The 16,210-nt window shown below is 53.4% G+C and overlaps 1 protein-coding gene across 5 annotated transcripts in view; it reads left to right on the forward strand.

Annotated features, from left to right (window-relative positions):
- The first annotated feature begins 237 nt into the window (after positions 1-237).
- CELF5 (CUGBP Elav-like family member 5) overlaps positions 238-16,210 on the forward strand; it is a 34,726-nt gene continuing 18,753 nt past the window's right edge. For 2 of the 5 annotated variants that reach the window (XM_052702635.1, XM_052702634.1), the window contains exons 1-2: positions 4,637-4,882; positions 10,964-11,046. In XM_052702635.1, coding sequence (XP_052558595.1) covers positions 4,693-4,882; positions 10,964-11,046 — 273 coding nt within the window. In that variant the 5' untranslated portion in view covers positions 4,637-4,692. Of the gene's footprint in view, positions 360-613; positions 731-941; positions 1,051-4,632; positions 4,883-10,963; positions 11,047-16,210 lie in introns of those variants that run through there. The other 3 variants (XM_052702636.1, XR_008210923.1, XM_052702633.1) reach the window with 3 other exon arrangements.

Below are 16,210 nucleotides of genomic sequence, written 5' to 3' on the forward strand. Positions count from 1 at the left end.
GAAAGGGCTGGGTTTACAGTCTGAGATGGGACCTGGCACGGCCAGCAGTGCGTGTCCCCATTTATTCGGTGGGAGCGCAGCCCCGCTCGCCTCACAGCCCTCAGCTTCCCTCAGGCTTCGCGCCTCCAGCCGCGAGATTGGCGGGAAGAGCAAGGGAGCCAGGGGATTGGCTGGAGGAGCAGAGGAGCCGCGCGATTGGTGGAGAGGCGGGATGGGGGCGGGGTTTGGCGCCTCGAGAAGGCGGGCGGGTCGTGGCTGTGGCTCTCGTCACATCTCTCAGGATGCCGAAGGCCGAGGAGCTGGCGGTGGCGAGCGGCCCGGGGAGCAGCTCGGAGGAAGAAGAGGAAGAGAAGGGAAAGGTAACCTCTGCGCTGGGGTTGCCAGGACGTGTCTGTTAGCTATGGTTTTTCGGAGTGAAAGTTGCCCTGTAGGAGGTGGGGGAGCCCTGTGAGCCCTGTGAGCCCTGTGAGCCCTGTGAGCCCTGTGAGCCCTGTGAGCCCTGTGAGCCCTGTGAGCAGTGGATGCTGTTAGTGAGCACAGGCACTGAAGGCTCAGGGAGAGGCCTGCAGCTTTTAGACCATGCTGTTGAAAATGGTGATCCCTCTCTCTCTAGAAAAGGAAGAAAGAAATGCCTTCGAAGTCAGAGAAACGGCCCAAAATGGAGGCCAAGCCTTCGAGAGTGGCAGCAAAGCGCCAGGGACGGGACAGTGAAGAAGAGGGCATGTTCCAGGTATGGAGGGCACAGCCCCCTTCCTCTTCGTGCTCCTCTTCATACCTTCCTTTCTTGGCACAGGTCTCCCCTTCGCCTCTTCTGTAGCTGAATTGGCTTCTTAGGATGCCTGCTGCTCCCCTGCTGCTCCTCTGGTGTTGTGAGCAACCCCGTGGGCTGCAGAGCAGCTCATTGTGGAGCAGAGCTCAATGCTGGCTCTGTGTTCCTGCAGATTGGGAAGCTGCGCTACGTCCGAGTGTCCTGCTTCAAGGGGAAGGTGCTGGTGGACATCAGGGAGTTCTACACGGATAAGGAGGGGGACATGAAACCGGGGAGAAAAGGTACTGCTGGCTTCTCTGGGTGGTGTCTGCAGGCTGTGCTGGGCTCTCCCAGCCTGCCTTTGGTTTTTCACTGATGGGTCACTATTCAGCTTAGACCTTTTGCTTTGAGACTTTAACAATGACTTGCCAGCTTGCCTTGAGGTTCACAGGCCCCAGACCGTTACGTTGCTCTTCTCTCCTGCCAGGCATGCTGTAGGGCTCACCAAAGATGCAGCTCCTGTGAGACAAATTGAGGAATGTTTTGATTCTTCCTATTGATTTTTGTGTTAAGGCAGATGAATTTCTTTGAGCTTGGTTTGCTCCATAACCACTAAGCACGGTTTTCCTTGCAGAAATTAATTTCCTTCAAGGAAGAGACTGCTATAAATTACTCAGAGGGTATTGCTTACCCTGGAAGTTGGGAGCAGAGCAATGAAACCTTTCTGTGCCCGTTGGGGTGGAGAGGGAAAGGAGCATTGTGGGCACCTTCCAGGCTGGAAAAAGCACACTTGCAACCGAAAACAGAACATCTGTTAGCTAGAATAGAAATCAGGAGGAAATGTTTTTCATTTAATTAATGCCTCTGCTGTTTTTTCTCAGGAGTTGTTGGCCCCTGATTTTTATCTAGAGAAATTAATAAAGCTCAGCCCTCATTCTTTAACAAAGCCATAAGGAACAAGTTGATAACGTTTAGCTGGACCCCACTCTGCAATTCCATGACTGTATTTGTTTCCTAAAGGAGAGGGAAGGGAAATGAAGACTTTATCTCTACTGGTCTTAAAAATAAAAAGCCAGCTCTTTTCTAGAGTTTAAGCTATAGTCGTGGTTTCTTGTTAGCAGCAGCTTTTCTAAATAGAGCTAGAGCTGGCATTTCCTTTGGGTGGTGGAAAGGACGGTTCTCTAACTGCTGGGTACAGCAAGGCTTTCCTAAAATCTCTTTCCAGCTCACGGAGGTGGGAATTTTCCCAAGGAACAGACTACAAGAGGTTGCAGAACTCCTTGAAAGGCAGCTTGATCTCCTGTTCTCACACAGTGCTTTTGTGATAGCACTGAGTACTTGCTGATATGGATGCTGAAGCACTGACACAATTGCTGTGCTCAGCAGGCTGCCCCTGTTTCTTTTCTGGGCTCAGGCTGCACCTTTTCCTTCTGTAACTCTTTCGAAGGAGCTGCTGTGGGATGCAGCTTGATGCTGACTGCTTGCTCCCAACGCCCTTTCTGCTGTTTCCAGGCATTGCTCTGTCTGCAGAACAGTGGAACCAGCTGAAGGAGATAATTCCTGAGATTGATGCTGCAGTCAAGAAATTCTGAGATGGAGGATGTTGGACGTCTTCAATCTGTTTGGTTCCCCTGGAGTGAGCTGAGAACGATGGGGCCAAGAAATCTCACCTGGCGCTTTTCCTTGGCCACGCGGGCTTTTCTGCACAGAGGTGGTGGTAATGAAAATGGAAATGTCTCTGACACTTGTAATGAGCACGTGGGACTCGAGCCGGTGTAAGGATTTCAGCCCTCCTGGTCTCAGGGAGACACGAGATCCATGCGAGCGAGGGAGCCGAGCAGCTCTGAGTGCTTGGGAGGACACAGCTGCAGCCTGGCTTTCCAGGGGGCACGGCTGCCAGTCTGCAGCTTTGGCTGCTCTGCATCTTTTCTGTCCTCCACTTGGTTGAGTGCTGAGTGAGATGGCTTGTATACCTCAAGCCATCGTCTTTTCTATCTTTTCCACTTGCCGTTCTGGGTATTTCAAGTATTCTCTGCGTTGTTGGGATTCCTTTCATTTTATTTTTTTTTATTCATGGAGTGAAGGAAGCTGTTACACTTCAGAGAATGGTTGGTTTGTAGAGGGTGAACACACACAATAAATGCATTGGCATTACAAAGAGTTGCCAGCCTGTGAAATACTGCACTTCAGCTCCTAGTTTCAGGTGTCTGCAGGTTGCAGTTCTCCTTTCAGGAGTGCTCTGTCCTGTTTGTTCTCACACATTCCCAATACTCCTGTGTAGAAGCAGTCAGACAGCAGCCTGCTCCAGGCTGTGGGGAGGAAGAATGGCAATCATTCAAAGGAACTTTGGAGGCTTATTAAAGAGGGAAATTAAAAGCCTAAGATGGCAAGCTATGGGAAGAATAGAGAGAGAGGGTATTTTCTGCTTGGGCTCCAAATGCTTCACACTCCAGGATCAGCTGCAGCAAGCACAGCCCTCCTCAGCAAGACTTCAACAGACTTTGCAGCAGCCTGCGTCTTCTGTCTATTTTGGGTTCTCTCCTTGCCCTGGTTTCCATAGTATCCAAGTGCTTCCTGCTCTTAAATATATCCCTGTGACACTTGCAACACCTTGGTGGAGTAGGAGGTACTGGAGCCGTTGTTCTGTAGAGGTGCTGGGCTGTGACAGCGCGGGGCTGAGTGCAGGATGTGGGGCGGAGCTGTGAATGGAAAGTAGGCTTTCCTAAAGGCTGAGTTCCGAGCTGCCGTCACTTCCAGTAGGGATAGCAGGAGGGCGTGAGGGGGGGAAAACCATCAAACCATCTCAACTGAGTGAAGGGCTCAGGGGTGTGAGGGTGGGCAGCTCAGTGACTGCTGCCTTCCCCCTCGTCCTGTGCTCACACAGCAAAGTGCCGCGGCCCTCTGGCCGCTGAGAGCCTGGGTGTGCTGCTGTGCTGTGTCACACAGCCGGGCTGCTCGCGCTGCTCTTGGAAGTGAAGCAGTCCTTGGGCTGAGAGCTCTTGGCTGCGTGTGACTGTGAAGAGGTTGTGCTGCTGCTCACCTCGGGTCATCCGACAGCGAGTGCAGGGCTGTCTGTCCTGATGGCCGTTCCTCAGTACAAAGATGAAGCTTTGTGTGTGGGCAGGGCTGCAATTACTGCTGTCCAAGCCCCTCTCCTGCTTCCTTGGCAGAAAAGCTCTGCTGGTTATGAAGGCTTGCTGGGTGCTCCTGTGTGTGCCAAAGGCATGAACCCGTGGTGCTGGGAAGGCTCGGTGGTTCTGTCCCAGCCCTGGGGAATCAGATGGAAGGTTGTAAAGCAGCCATTTCCATCCACGATGCCCAGTCGGGAGCAGAGCTGAGGGGAAGCAGAGGCCAATCTTATGAAAGCAGCTGCTTCTCGAGGGGCAGAACTGGGGGCTGGTTGGCGCTTCAGTGTCACCCCGATGTAGCAGAGATGGGAGCAGCCCAGGCCATCCAAAACGTGCTGCTTTTCCTCTGCTGCCTCACAGCATCCACCGCAGCCGGAGGAGCTGCTGGGACGGCAGCCCCCGTTGTCACATAGGGAGGCAGGTCTGAGCTCGGGGGCGGCGGCAGCCGCTCCGCTATGGCTGCGCCTCACCCGGCGCGGCCTGAGCGGGGTCTGCCGGGATCCGCAGCCGGAACGGAGCCGCGCCGCGCCGCTTCCTCCCCGAGCATCGCTCGGAGCGCCATCGCCCACCGCCGCCCCGCAGCGCCTCCGTAGCGCCGTGCGCCGCCAGGGGGCGCCATAGCGCGCTCCTTTGTGGCTGCGCGGCGGCGGCGCGGGCGGCGGGGCCGTTCCCAGGCGCGCTGCCTCCCCCGTCCGCCCGCAGCCGCGCCGGGCGCGGGGCATGGCCAGACTCCGCGAGGGCGAGGCGAGGAGGCAGCCGCAGCCGCCGCCGCTCCCGCCCGCGCCGCAGCCCCCGCCGCCGCGCCGAGCCTCCCCCATGAGCAGCAGCGGCGGCGCGGAGCCCCCCGCGCAGCCCGACAGCATGAAGGACCTGGATGCCATCAAGCTCTTCGTGGGGCAGATCCCGCGCAACCTGGAGGAGAAGGACCTCAAGCCGCTCTTCGAGCAGTTCGGCAAGATCTACGAGCTCACCGTGCTCAAGGACCGCTACACCGGCATGCACAAGGGTGAGGGGTCCCCCGGCACGCGGCGGGGCACGGCCTGCTGGCGGGGGCGGCTCCTCGTGGGTCCTGCGGGGCCACCCCACGCGCGACCACCGCGTTCCGCAGCCGACCCCCCCATTATGTTCCGCTTCCTCCCTTCCTCCCCCCCACCTCAGGTGAGGGTCGGCACCCCCGAACCGCCGCCGAGGGGCGGGGATGGGGTCGGCGCCGAGAGATGGGCCACACCGGGTCGCGCTGCGGCTCCGCGGCTGCCCCCGCTGGGAGCCGGGCCGGTGCTGTGACAAAGGGCCGGTGTGCGGCTGGCCGTGTGCGGGTCACGGCCCGTGGTGGGCAGGTCGCGGCCGGAGGCGAGGGGTCGGGAATCCCGCGGTACAGAGCAGCGTTTTTCCCTGTGCTCTCAGCCGTCCCTGGCTGCGATACAGCAGTGCCACGGTAAAGTCTGCGTAACAAAGAATATTAGCGGTCGGTGTGCTGTTTACCGCGGCCTTTAGGAGAGATGAGAGGGGCCTTCTGGAGTGCCGGATCGCCGAAAGACCTTCAGTAGATGCAAAAAAAAAAAAAAAAAGAAAGTTCGGGGGGGCTTGTTTAGCTACAGTTGTTGTGTTTGAAAGCCGTGTTTTGAATAGCCGTCGTGTTCTGCATGTCAGCTCCCTCTGTGGAGCCGTTCCAGCTCACTCTTAGCAGGTGTTTAGGATCTTACAATCACCACCGCTCAGGCACTGAGTGGGAATGCACAGAGCCCATTTGCTGTGCCGTTTGATGTAGTGATCTCAGCACCACTCCCTGGCACGCTCAGATGGAACCTGCAGGGAACCCACAGTAAGTACCCTTAAAGCTGTCAGAGCTCAGCCCTCGGAGCTGAGATGCTTTGTGATGGAAGGAGTGTGAGTCGCATCCAGCCCTGATGCCTTTGGTTTCTTCTTGTGGAGAACACTTAAAAAAGCCAGCAAGCCCAGTGCTTCTGGACTGAACAGAGAGGGGAAGGGATGCGGAAAGAGAAGTTTATTTCCAAGCAAAAGGTCTAATTTAACCCCGGTGGAAAAATAGAAAAGTTCCTCATTGAAGCCTAACAGAGTTGGGCTGGCTTGGATTTAGCTGAAGGTGTAAATGTGACTTAGAACCAAGATGGGTTTGTGTGTGTGTGCACGGGGAGCCCAAACCTGTGACCATCTGATGGTAAGCAGTGAGCTTTCAAGGCTGGAGGGAGGAGAATGGACCCAAGGCATGAGGTGAAGGCACATTTCCTTGCAGTTGGCTTACTGAATATGGACTGTGTGGTCTGTGGTTATTTATGCTTCTGGAGCCAGATTCTAGAGATTCTATTAGATAAGGGAGTGAAGAAATCAAATACGTAATCTAGGCGTCCCTGGTCCCAGTGTTCCCCTCCCATCCCACTGGGTCTGGCTGTGTTGGTGCAGGAGCTGCTCTGCTCCCTGTGTTACCAGCAGGGTGTTGGCAGTGGCACCAGGCAGGGCTTTGCTTCCCCAGGGCCGTGGAAGGCTTTGGCAGATCCTGTGCACCAATCCCTGCACCGTACAGAAACCATCATCATCCTTGGTAGGTTGAAGTATTTTCTCTCCCCGTGTTCCCAGATCCAACTGACGGCTCGCAGGCATCTTCCATCTGCTTTTTCCTTCTCCAAAATGAGGAGAAGCACTCATCTGAGAGGCCAGCACTGCTGGCAAAGACCATCAGCTTTTCTTGCAGCCCTTTGCACCTTGACACCAGGAGCCGAGCAGCTCCTTCTGCTTCCAGGGTGGACGGAAAGGTGGAAAAATAAGGTGCTCTTTGTGCCCAGCCAGGGGCAGTAAGCTGGGAGTTGGGCTGTGGAGTCCAAGAACCAAACCCTGGGGGCTGTTCTTCACCTGTGCTGAGAGCTGGGGAATTTGGTGGAGGTAGAGGAGGCGGATGGAGACATGAGCTCAGTTACCACACGGTTTTGGTAGAGCCTGTTTATTTATGGTCTCAGTAACCTGGCTACTGGCAGTTGGTACTGTTCCAATTCCCTGATATTATTTATGAGGCAGTGTTTCTATTTGTGTTAATCACAGGTACATTTGCATGTTAATGGCGGTGTTTTCCTTAATGCTAATGTCTTTACAGAAAGAGCAGGGAGCTGTTTATTAGAGCAGGCTCTTGGAATGGGTCACAGGGCTCTGAGCAGGGAGAATGGAGAAGAAAATGCTGTCCCCAGTTTCCAGGATTGGGCATAAAGCAAGGAGTGCTCTCATAGATGGATTTCCTAGCAACGTCCATTGGAGAGGAAGCAGGGAAGCTGTACTGTGAGATACGGAGCTCAGCTGCTGGGGAATGGCATCGCAAGAGCAGCCCCTCTCATGGGGCATCTGGAGACAGGTGAGTGACTTTTCCAAAGGGCAACAACAGCCTCATCCTCCTGTGCCTCACCGGCAGCTGAGTTTTGACTCAGCTTCTGTAGGCTTGAAGATAAGCAGCCTGCTGACTCCGTGCTTCCCCTGCTGTAGTGTTTGACAGGATTTTAAATGGGAAGTTGAATCTGGCAGGCCCTCTCTTCTGCAAACTGACAGCCTTTTCTTACTCAAGGCCTTCGGCTGCCGATGTCTGGAGTAACATTCAGGATCTGAAGGGATTGAAATCCCACAGTCCACGTGTGGTTTGCAGGTAGAATCAGGCACGGCGTGTCTTCTTCTCGCTGCAGCGTCTTGCAAGTGGAACAAGGCTGGGTTCTGCTTGCAGGGAGCTGGAAACCCTCCTGCAGGCAGTGGGAGGTGGATGGGCAGGTAGCAGTTTGACGCAGCTCAGCCTACGCGTGGTTCTCAGAGAGCAGCACTCGCACAAGCTGTGCAGCCACCCCTGCAGTGAGCCAAGGGCCGTGCAGCCCATTGCCTCTTAGAAGCAAAGCCAAAACGTGACGAAAATGCGAGTTCTGTCCACTGAGGGGGCATCCAGCGCCGGGAGGTGTGAGACCACGCGTGGTCCCAAGGTGAAGCTGCAATTCGTGGGACAGGAATTAGTTTCAGTTTCAGACAGCAGGTAGGCGTATATCCATGCAACCTGTGGAGGGGGTTTCCTGCTAACTTCACCGTCCTGTTTGTTTCAATGCCCAGCCTCCCTGAATTCCTGCCCCCTGGCTGCTCTTGCTGTCTTCCTGTGCTGCAGACTGGCCTCTGAAAGCCAATGACTGGTCAAGTCCGTCCTCCCCTCCTGTTTATCTTTTTGCAAGGTTTAATGAACTAATTACTCATGGTCACACGCACAGGGGAGCTGAAGGAGAGCAGGTGCCAGAGGGTGGCAAAGCAAAGCAGTGCCATCAATAAATGCTCTCTCTGGAGGACAGAGTTGGCCTCCTGTGAGGTCTGTGTGCAGTAGCAGTGTGCCATCATTCCCCATCCCTGTGGACAACCTGTGCTGGGGTTTTCAGTTGGACGGCGTTTGGTTTCCTGAGAGCCCCAGGGCTCTTCAGCACCATCTCAGCAGGCACAACGCTGTGGGTGCTGGAAGTGTCCAGAATGCCATAAGCCTGCTGCCACTCACCTGAATCCATGGTCAGGCACTGCAATGGCTGCCCAGGGAGGTGGTGGAGTCGCCGTCCCTGGCAGTGTTCAAGAGGCACCTGGATGAGGAGCTACAAGATATGGTTTAGTAGCTTGTGGTGCTGATAGAAATGGGAGGGTGGTTGTTGCAGGTCGTTTCCAACCTTGCGATTCTGTGATCCTGTGTCTGCTGTTAGCTAAAGCAGGAAATGCAAAACGAGAGAGACGTGGGCCCCTCTGCACCCCTGTGGTTGCTTTCTCACTGCTGAGGGGATTAATGGGGAGAGAAGCACTCTGCTCTCGTCTTCTTTTCTGGGAGTCTCTGTAAGGCTCAGAGTTTTAGGAGGAACCCTAAACCTGCTTACCAAACCTGCTTACCAAAGCCATGGTAAGCAAGGTCCTGTCACAGTGTGGAATCTCTTTCTGCTTCCACGAGCTTCTGGTACTTCTGCAAGCTTCACTGGTGCTCTGCTTACTGGCTGCATCCTCAGGAGTAGCAAGAGATGATGTCTCTTCAGAGAGAAGGATGTTTTCCCCCAAGTATTTCTTTCCATTGACATTTCCATTAGTGCTTCTGGAAAACCCCTTCCTGCATTTCTGACCAGGGCTTTGACTTCTGCATCCCATCTCCAGCTCATCTGGCTGTGGGGGGACAGCAGTCGTGTTGTCCAAAGGTTGCAGCTGACCTTCTTTACTCCTTGCTCTTTGCAGCCTCCTGCATTTCTGCTGCTTAGAAGCAAACGTGAGCTTCTCAGGTACAACAGGTTGATGAGCAGGCTTTTGTTTGAGGTTAATGCAGACTGATGATCTCAGTATAGACGTTGTGTGATTTGTCCCAGCTCTGCAGAGCAGCAGACCATTGCAGTGGGTGGAAGCGGGCAGGAAAGCATCTGGGTTTGGAACTTTGAATCTGTGCGTGTCAGAAATGGGCTCTGTGGTTACATGAGTGCTTTTGAGGGGTGAGAGAAAGCAAAGGGATGAGAGAAAGCAAAGGGGTGCATCTCCCCCAAAGTGAGGCCGGCTGCCTTTGCTACCTGCATGTTTCCTGTCCCTGCTGTGCTTGTTAAATAAGCTGTGGATCCCACATCTGGCCTCGGTGCAGCATTCTTGGTATCCAACGTGTGCAGTAAGGAGCTTTAATTCTCTGTTAGAGGCATCCAGTCCTGTATGTGTGCTATTCATGGAGGGTGGTGGCTTTGTGTTGTTGTTGTTTTTTCTAGCAAGAGCTGTAAGGATGGCTATGATTTGCTCAGCTGCAGCAATTTCTGGGAGCCGGGATGGAAGAATAGCATAATCTGCTGCCATGGGTTGGGATTGTCTTGAGCAGCTGGCTTCCACATGGCCTGAAAACATTCTGAGAGCTCCATGCAGGCTTCGTCCTGTGCCCCCCATTGGATCCATGGGGCTCTGAAGTGGTTTTGGAGGCAGAAGATGAGGCTTTGGTTGGGCTGCACCGATGCATCTGCGAGCCCAGCACAGCTCTGGGCACGTTGGCATTCAGCGCCAGGCCGAAGGGACGCGTCTTGCTTCTGCTGAGGATGGGAAATGCTGCTGGGAAGAGGAGGGGGATGAGTGAGGGAGTCACACACGTCTGAGTCTGTTCTCCAGCCTCATCTGAAACAACTCAAGTGACAGAGCTCCAGGCACTTCCCCGGGGAGATCATTCCACAGTCTAATAAATTTCCCTCTGCCAGGACATGTTTCTTGATAATCAGCCAATTTTTCTTCCTTTGGTTAGTTTCGTGTGATCGTTCTGAGCATCAGAGCATCCAGAGATGATCCCTTTTCTTCCTGGAGGGACCACAATTCTTCCCCTCATCCCCGATTCCAGTTTTAGGCTAAGATGTTGGGTCAGACTTTGGCTGAGAACGTCAGGATCTGGCCTTTTCCTTATGCTTTACATCTCCCTTCCTCGGTCAGTGCTTGCAGAGTGCGTTGTGCTTTGCTGTTCCCCGTTTCCCCCATCATGGGTGGCAGTGTGGCACAGGAAGCCAAACCCGTCCTGCTGTGGCTTTCTAGGGCTCCATGGGGCTGGATCGTGATGCTTCTCAGGTTTTGCTTTTGCTTTGTCCATGGCTTGTTTTATTTTCTATCAATAGCCATATTGGTTCCTGCACCCTTCTGTTCTTTGTGGCTTGGGCTGTTTCTCCACAGGCAGTGCTACCCTGCTGTTTGCTCTCCTGTTGTTTCTCACTTTGCTCAACACCTATTTCACACTGATGCGATTCCCTGGGACCCTTTGCCATGGCTGAACAGACCTCAGATGAGACCTGCAGGGCCTTTAATGTTATTTCTTTGCCTTTTTCCCTAGAGACTGCAGTACCTCCAGATTTCATAACATTTGCTCCTTTAATTAGCAAACCTTCCACTCTCCCTCTGCTAATGAAGAAGTCAGGTCTCACACAAGGGCTGTCCTGGGCACTCCATCTTTAGCAGGACAGTTGGAGCACAGGTCTGCTGGCACAGGCCAGTATTTAGGTACCTTGGTCACCTGCTCTTACCAAAGAGAAATACTGTGTTGCTGTGCATCTGCAGTTGCACGTTTAACTTGATGCTTGCTGTGTCCCTGCAGGTTGTGCATTCCTCACGTACTGTGCCAGAGACTCTGCTATCAAGGCCCAGACAGCACTGCACGAACAGAAGACTTTGCCAGGGGTAAGTTCCAGCACACTGTGCACGGGTTGGCGAGCAGGAGGTTGCTGGGGAGGGAGCAGGGCTGTAAAAGTGGCCTGGGAAAGAGGAGCGCTCTTTGCCCAGCTGCTGCTCTTTGTCTGTCCTACCAAGGCTGCCCCACGTAACTCCAGCCATCCCTATTTCTGTGCTGTTCCTTGGTCTCAGTGGTGGGATGTGGCACCTCCAGCTGTGTGTTGCTGTCATTAGGGAGCTGTGCTGCTCTTGGGGTGACGTTTGTATCCTCGGCCTGCACTGCAGCCATGCTGGGAAGCTGACAGGAGTCACAACAGAAGGTACCAGATCCTTTTCTTCCAAGAGCACAGAACTTGCTGGTCCATCTGCTCCCAGTTCCAGCAGACTGTGGTGCCTGGGCACTTTGTTGGGTGGATCTGTGCTGATCTCCATCAGCTTCTCAGAGGAAGAAACCTACTTGGCACGTCCCATAGTTTGGAAAAGCAATGAGTTATATAGATGAAACCAATTCTGCTGCAGTAACTGTGGCTTGTCCCTCAGGTGAGACCTGCTGAGTTTACATCTGTGCAGAGAGCAAAGTGCAGTAGGGATCCTGAGCAGTCAGCTGTTTTGGGTCAGGTCCCTCATTGCAGGCAAGCCTCTGCTTCCTTGGGACCTGCTGGTGAGCTGGGAGTTTAGAATCAGTGCCATTCCTGCTTCTGTGCAGTGTGAGGGCTTTGACTGGGCAATTCCCTCGCTGTGCTGAGAGGGTTGAGCAAACGCACTGGAAAGATTCATTTGTAGTTGAGTAGGTGGAGGAGCTGGGTACTTGTAGACAGAAGCCCACAGGAGGCCCTGAGTGCTCAAGGCAGCAGGATAATTAATGTAAACCAGGGGACTCTGGAGAAGGGTTAGAAATTCTTAGCCATGATGTTTCCTCTTTAACCCATACAGGTCCAGTCTGCTCCCCTCCCAGCTCCCCTGAAGACCTTTACACACACACGTATTTTCCTGTTTGTGTATCTGTGCTCTCTTTTCCCGTGGGCTGGCATCAGAGGGCCAGGAAATGTGCCTCTCTCGATTGCCACTTGATAGAATCTTTACAGTTTCAGGTTATGTGAGGACAGCAGAGGGGCAGAGTGCAGACAGCCAGGTTCTCAGCTGCCATTGGAGTTAATTCTGTGTAATCTGCTGTGTGCAGTGGTCCCGGGCAGAGCAGGCAGACTGTAAGAAATAGCTGAAGGATGGAGGAGCAGCTGTGATGAGTCATGGTACAGCAGTGTGGCACAGCCACGGCCCTGCCCAGGGTTGCAGCACCCTGGCAGGTTGTTCCTGCGAGGCTCAGCGCGTTCGAAGCCATCTCAGTTTTGCTGCATGCCTGCATTGGGGATCTTCTGCATGGTCTGCTGTGTTTGTGCTGCCAGTGCTTAAAGCAGCAATGCAAAGCGCGTCCGTTTGGGGTGTGATGATCTAAATGTGATCATCTATTTTGTTAAGGGAGGTGTAAGAAAAAGCAGTGTGTGCTAGCGGAGTGCTTCCAAACATGTGAATCTTGAGACAGTTAATGAGCAGTGTGCTGTAATTAAGCTTCGGGATTAAGATACAGATGAACTGTGCAGTATGTGGAGCTGTCGATCTTCAGGCTGGCAGCTTATTGCTTTATCACACTGCATTCCTCTTTTGGGAATTCCTTCTGTGAACGAGAAGGCAGGAGGTCATTTGACCACTTCATTCATTTAGAGGTGGTCACTGCCAGAACGAAACGGCCTCTGTTCTGATTTGGGCAGAGCTGATCTTAGCGTGGACATGGGCTGCTCGACCTGAGGCAGCTTCCAGCCCCCTCTTCTTAACCTGGGTTGCCTGTTTCCATGGAGTATCACCCATCCCAGTTGGTCACAGAGAATATTCTGGAACTTAGACACAGGCAGGAGTGCTGGGTAAGTGATCGTTTCCCTGCTGTGGGAGCAAGGCTGTGACGTTTCTTCTGCATGCATTCACAGCTGGAACATCTCAGGAACTGTGGAAAAAGTTCTCACCAAAAATATGGTGAGGACCCTAACATAGGACAGAGAAGGGAACGTAGTGGACCACAGCTCTGGGATTTCAGTACGTGGGCTGTGGTCTGCATTTTTTGGTTCATTTTACCCATTTCATGTCTTATCAGAGAATGGCAGGCAGAAAGTTTAAGAGCACGTGGTGTTGGTGTGGGGTAACAAACTTTTATCTGAATTGCATGAGCAGGGGGCAGCACCTTCAGAGGCAGCAGAGACTGGAACAGGACACAGCATGGCTTTGTTGGCTGTGCTGCTCTTGCTGTTGTGTTGCAGAGCAGCTGGGGATGCCACAGGAAAGAAGTTCTCCCTTTGTTGGTCTCAGTGCAGCACAGACTGGTGGTTGATCTCAGACAAATGGCTCTCTTGGTCTGTGTGCTAATGGCAGGCTTAGGGAGGTGCTGTGAACCGGTTTCTTCTCGGTCCTCGTGCTGTGAGCATGCAGCTTGGCAGGTGATCTGGAGCAGGGCTGCTGCTTCTCTTCCCACATTGATCTCTGGGTTTGCTCTGCACCCACGTGTGCTACCTGTGCCCTGTGGCTTGGATGTGAGGGCTGCCAGCCCAAGGAACGCTGCCACGCTGCTCCAGCAGTGTCATGCCTGCAGCGTGGCTGTCCTGAGCTCTTAAATGGCTGCTGATTGCTGTCGGTTTTCTGCATAAATCAGCAGCAATCACCGTGGTCTCTGTTGGCTTTTATGGTGTTTCTGGCAAGTTCTCTCTTCTGGGGATGAAATCCTCTTTGCGCTGTGATTTTTATTTCGTCTGTTTATCTTTAAATAAGCGGCAGCTAAATGGAATCCAAGTGTTAAACCCAAAATAGCGCGTTTTGGACAGTGAGGTTCAGCATCTTTTTCTGAAAGCAGCCAGATTTTCAGTTCGCTCCCTTTTCCCAGGCGTTGGTGCAGTCGGGGTGCAAAGCAAGGAGGCTGTCAGCTGTGCACTGCGTTGCCTGCAGCTCGTGTTCAGAGGTACAGAACACCTGTGTTGTCATCAGAACCGCTGCCGGTCCAGTCTGGAATTAACAAGTGCTTGGATTCTCCCTTGGGAAAGGAATGATGGAGCTTCCTAGAACAGAGAGGTCAGGTCTGCGAGGTTTGAGGAAAGACAAGCAGCCCGTGGAGGCCGAGCAGAAGCAGATTCTTTGGATCTGAAATGCAGAGAGAAAACCAATTTCTCGTGCTCCTTCTTAAATCCATTGTCCTCTTCAGCTGCCAGCCAGCCTAGCAGCATTTCACCTCCTTGCTGCTCCCTGGCTCAGTGAGATGATATTATATCTCAATAACCCATGCCTTTGATTCGTGATTGTGCCTTCACTTTGCTGAGTTCTGAAAGGAACTGGAGAGGTTATTAATGACGCACAGTGATCACACACCAAGTTAAAGCCTCTTGCTAAGTGAAATTTGAGGGAAAAGCAGCCAGCTTTTCAGCGTTTCGCAGAAGCGCTTTGTGTTGCTTTTCATTTGCAGGGAGACAGTTGCAAATTACGTAAAATTGCTCCTGAAGAAGGGAAAGAAGAATGGAGGGAGAGAAGGGGAGGGAGGATTTTTTAAAAAGTAATTCTTCTGGCGAGATGCAGTTCCTGTTTTATTTCTACGCAGAACAAAGAAGGGCTGCTGAAAGGTAGGCGAGTAAGTGGCAGAAATTGGTATTGATCCAAGCTGGGAATATGGGCAGCTTGAGAGCAGCAGTGGGGGCACTAAAATGCAGGGAAAGAACTCATGGATACAGCGAGGGCTTGGGAATGCAGGGCCACAGGAATGGAAAATTACGGCCAGCAGCAGCACTAGAGCAGAGAGAGACTCTGGGAATGCACCAGAGGTTGAGATGCAGCAGCAGTAACTCACATGGCTGGGCATCAGGATTAATGCAGAGACACAGCAGTGAGTGGAGAGCATCCCTGTGGGCAGGCTGTGCCTGCGCCGCCAGGACGTGGGCTGCCTCAGGATCCACAGCACGTGGTGGTGTGAGGGAGCACGGGGCCTGAGAGGGGCTGGAGGTCACAGCACCTCATTCTGCCCTTTTGTCCAAGCAGTTGTGTGAAGCCAACGTGGAGCAGTATGTGTGAAGTGGTTTCTCTGTGTGAACGGGACAGGCATTGCAGCTGAGGTGCAGTGTGGGGTCTGAGCGTTGTTTGGGGGCTGATGTTCACTTGTTTGAGGTGGTCTTTGTGGTTTGAACCCTTGGGCAGAGCAGGGAGCCCCTGAGCAGGCAGCAGCACAGGTGCCCGTTCACTGCAGAGGTGAGTGCAGATGCTCATTCTATCCAAGATTTGGCTCAAGGGGCTGAGAACTAAGAGCAAGGCAAGGCAGCAGCCCTACGAAGTACACACCCTGAAGAGGCAGAGGGAGAGCAAGCTGCCAAGGCAAACATTGCTGCTTGCAGCCTACAGAGTTGGAAGGATAAAGAAATTAAAGATCAGCACCCACTCCTGCATGCTGTTCAAAAATACACATGCAGGTTCTGTCCTGTGCACAGGCACATCCCATCCATCCCTCCCATCCTCCAGACATCGCTGCCTTTTGCACAGCTGGGCTCTCACGGCTTGTAGCACAGAGCTATGGCTTTTGTCTCCCAGAGCTGGCGTATTTTCTGGCAAGCTCACCTAAGGTGAGGAGCATGTTCCTGTGTGTCTCCTCTGCTATCGGAGAAATGTTCCCAAGGTGAAGACCAAAGAAGAGGTAGGAACATTCTTTTGCTATAGGAGAGGTAGAGCACGGTGAGGGGAGAGAGGGCACTCTTGAATGAAGGTGTGTGGAGTCATGGGATGGCTTGGGTTGGAAGGCACCTGTAAGATCAAATAATTCCAGCCCACCTTCACAGGCAGGATTGCCAAGCACTAACGCAGGCACTGGACCAGGTTGTGCAGGGCCTCATCCAGCCTGGCCTCGAGCACCTCCAGGCACGGGGCATTCACATCTTGTCTGAGAAGTGGAGAAGTCCTGGAACAGGAAGCTCTGAGAAAGCAGGTTGAACCTTTCCCTTCTCATCCCATTCAGACGTTGCCTTCACCTCCCCTCTAAGGCCCACCTGCTGCTCCCTCACCCTCGGCAGCCAGGAGCAGCACCAGGCTCCTGTAGAATGTTTCAGAAAGCCCCCTGCCCTGCTGCTGGGCAGCGGTGCCTCTGGCAGAGCCCCCCAGGTGT

The sequence above is a fragment of the Tympanuchus pallidicinctus genome, unplaced genomic scaffold (genome assembly GCF_026119805.1).
Source record: "Tympanuchus pallidicinctus isolate F22 unplaced genomic scaffold, pur_lepc_1.0 scaffold46, whole genome shotgun sequence".
Classification (NCBI taxonomy): Eukaryota; Metazoa; Chordata; class Aves; order Galliformes; family Phasianidae; genus Tympanuchus; species Tympanuchus pallidicinctus.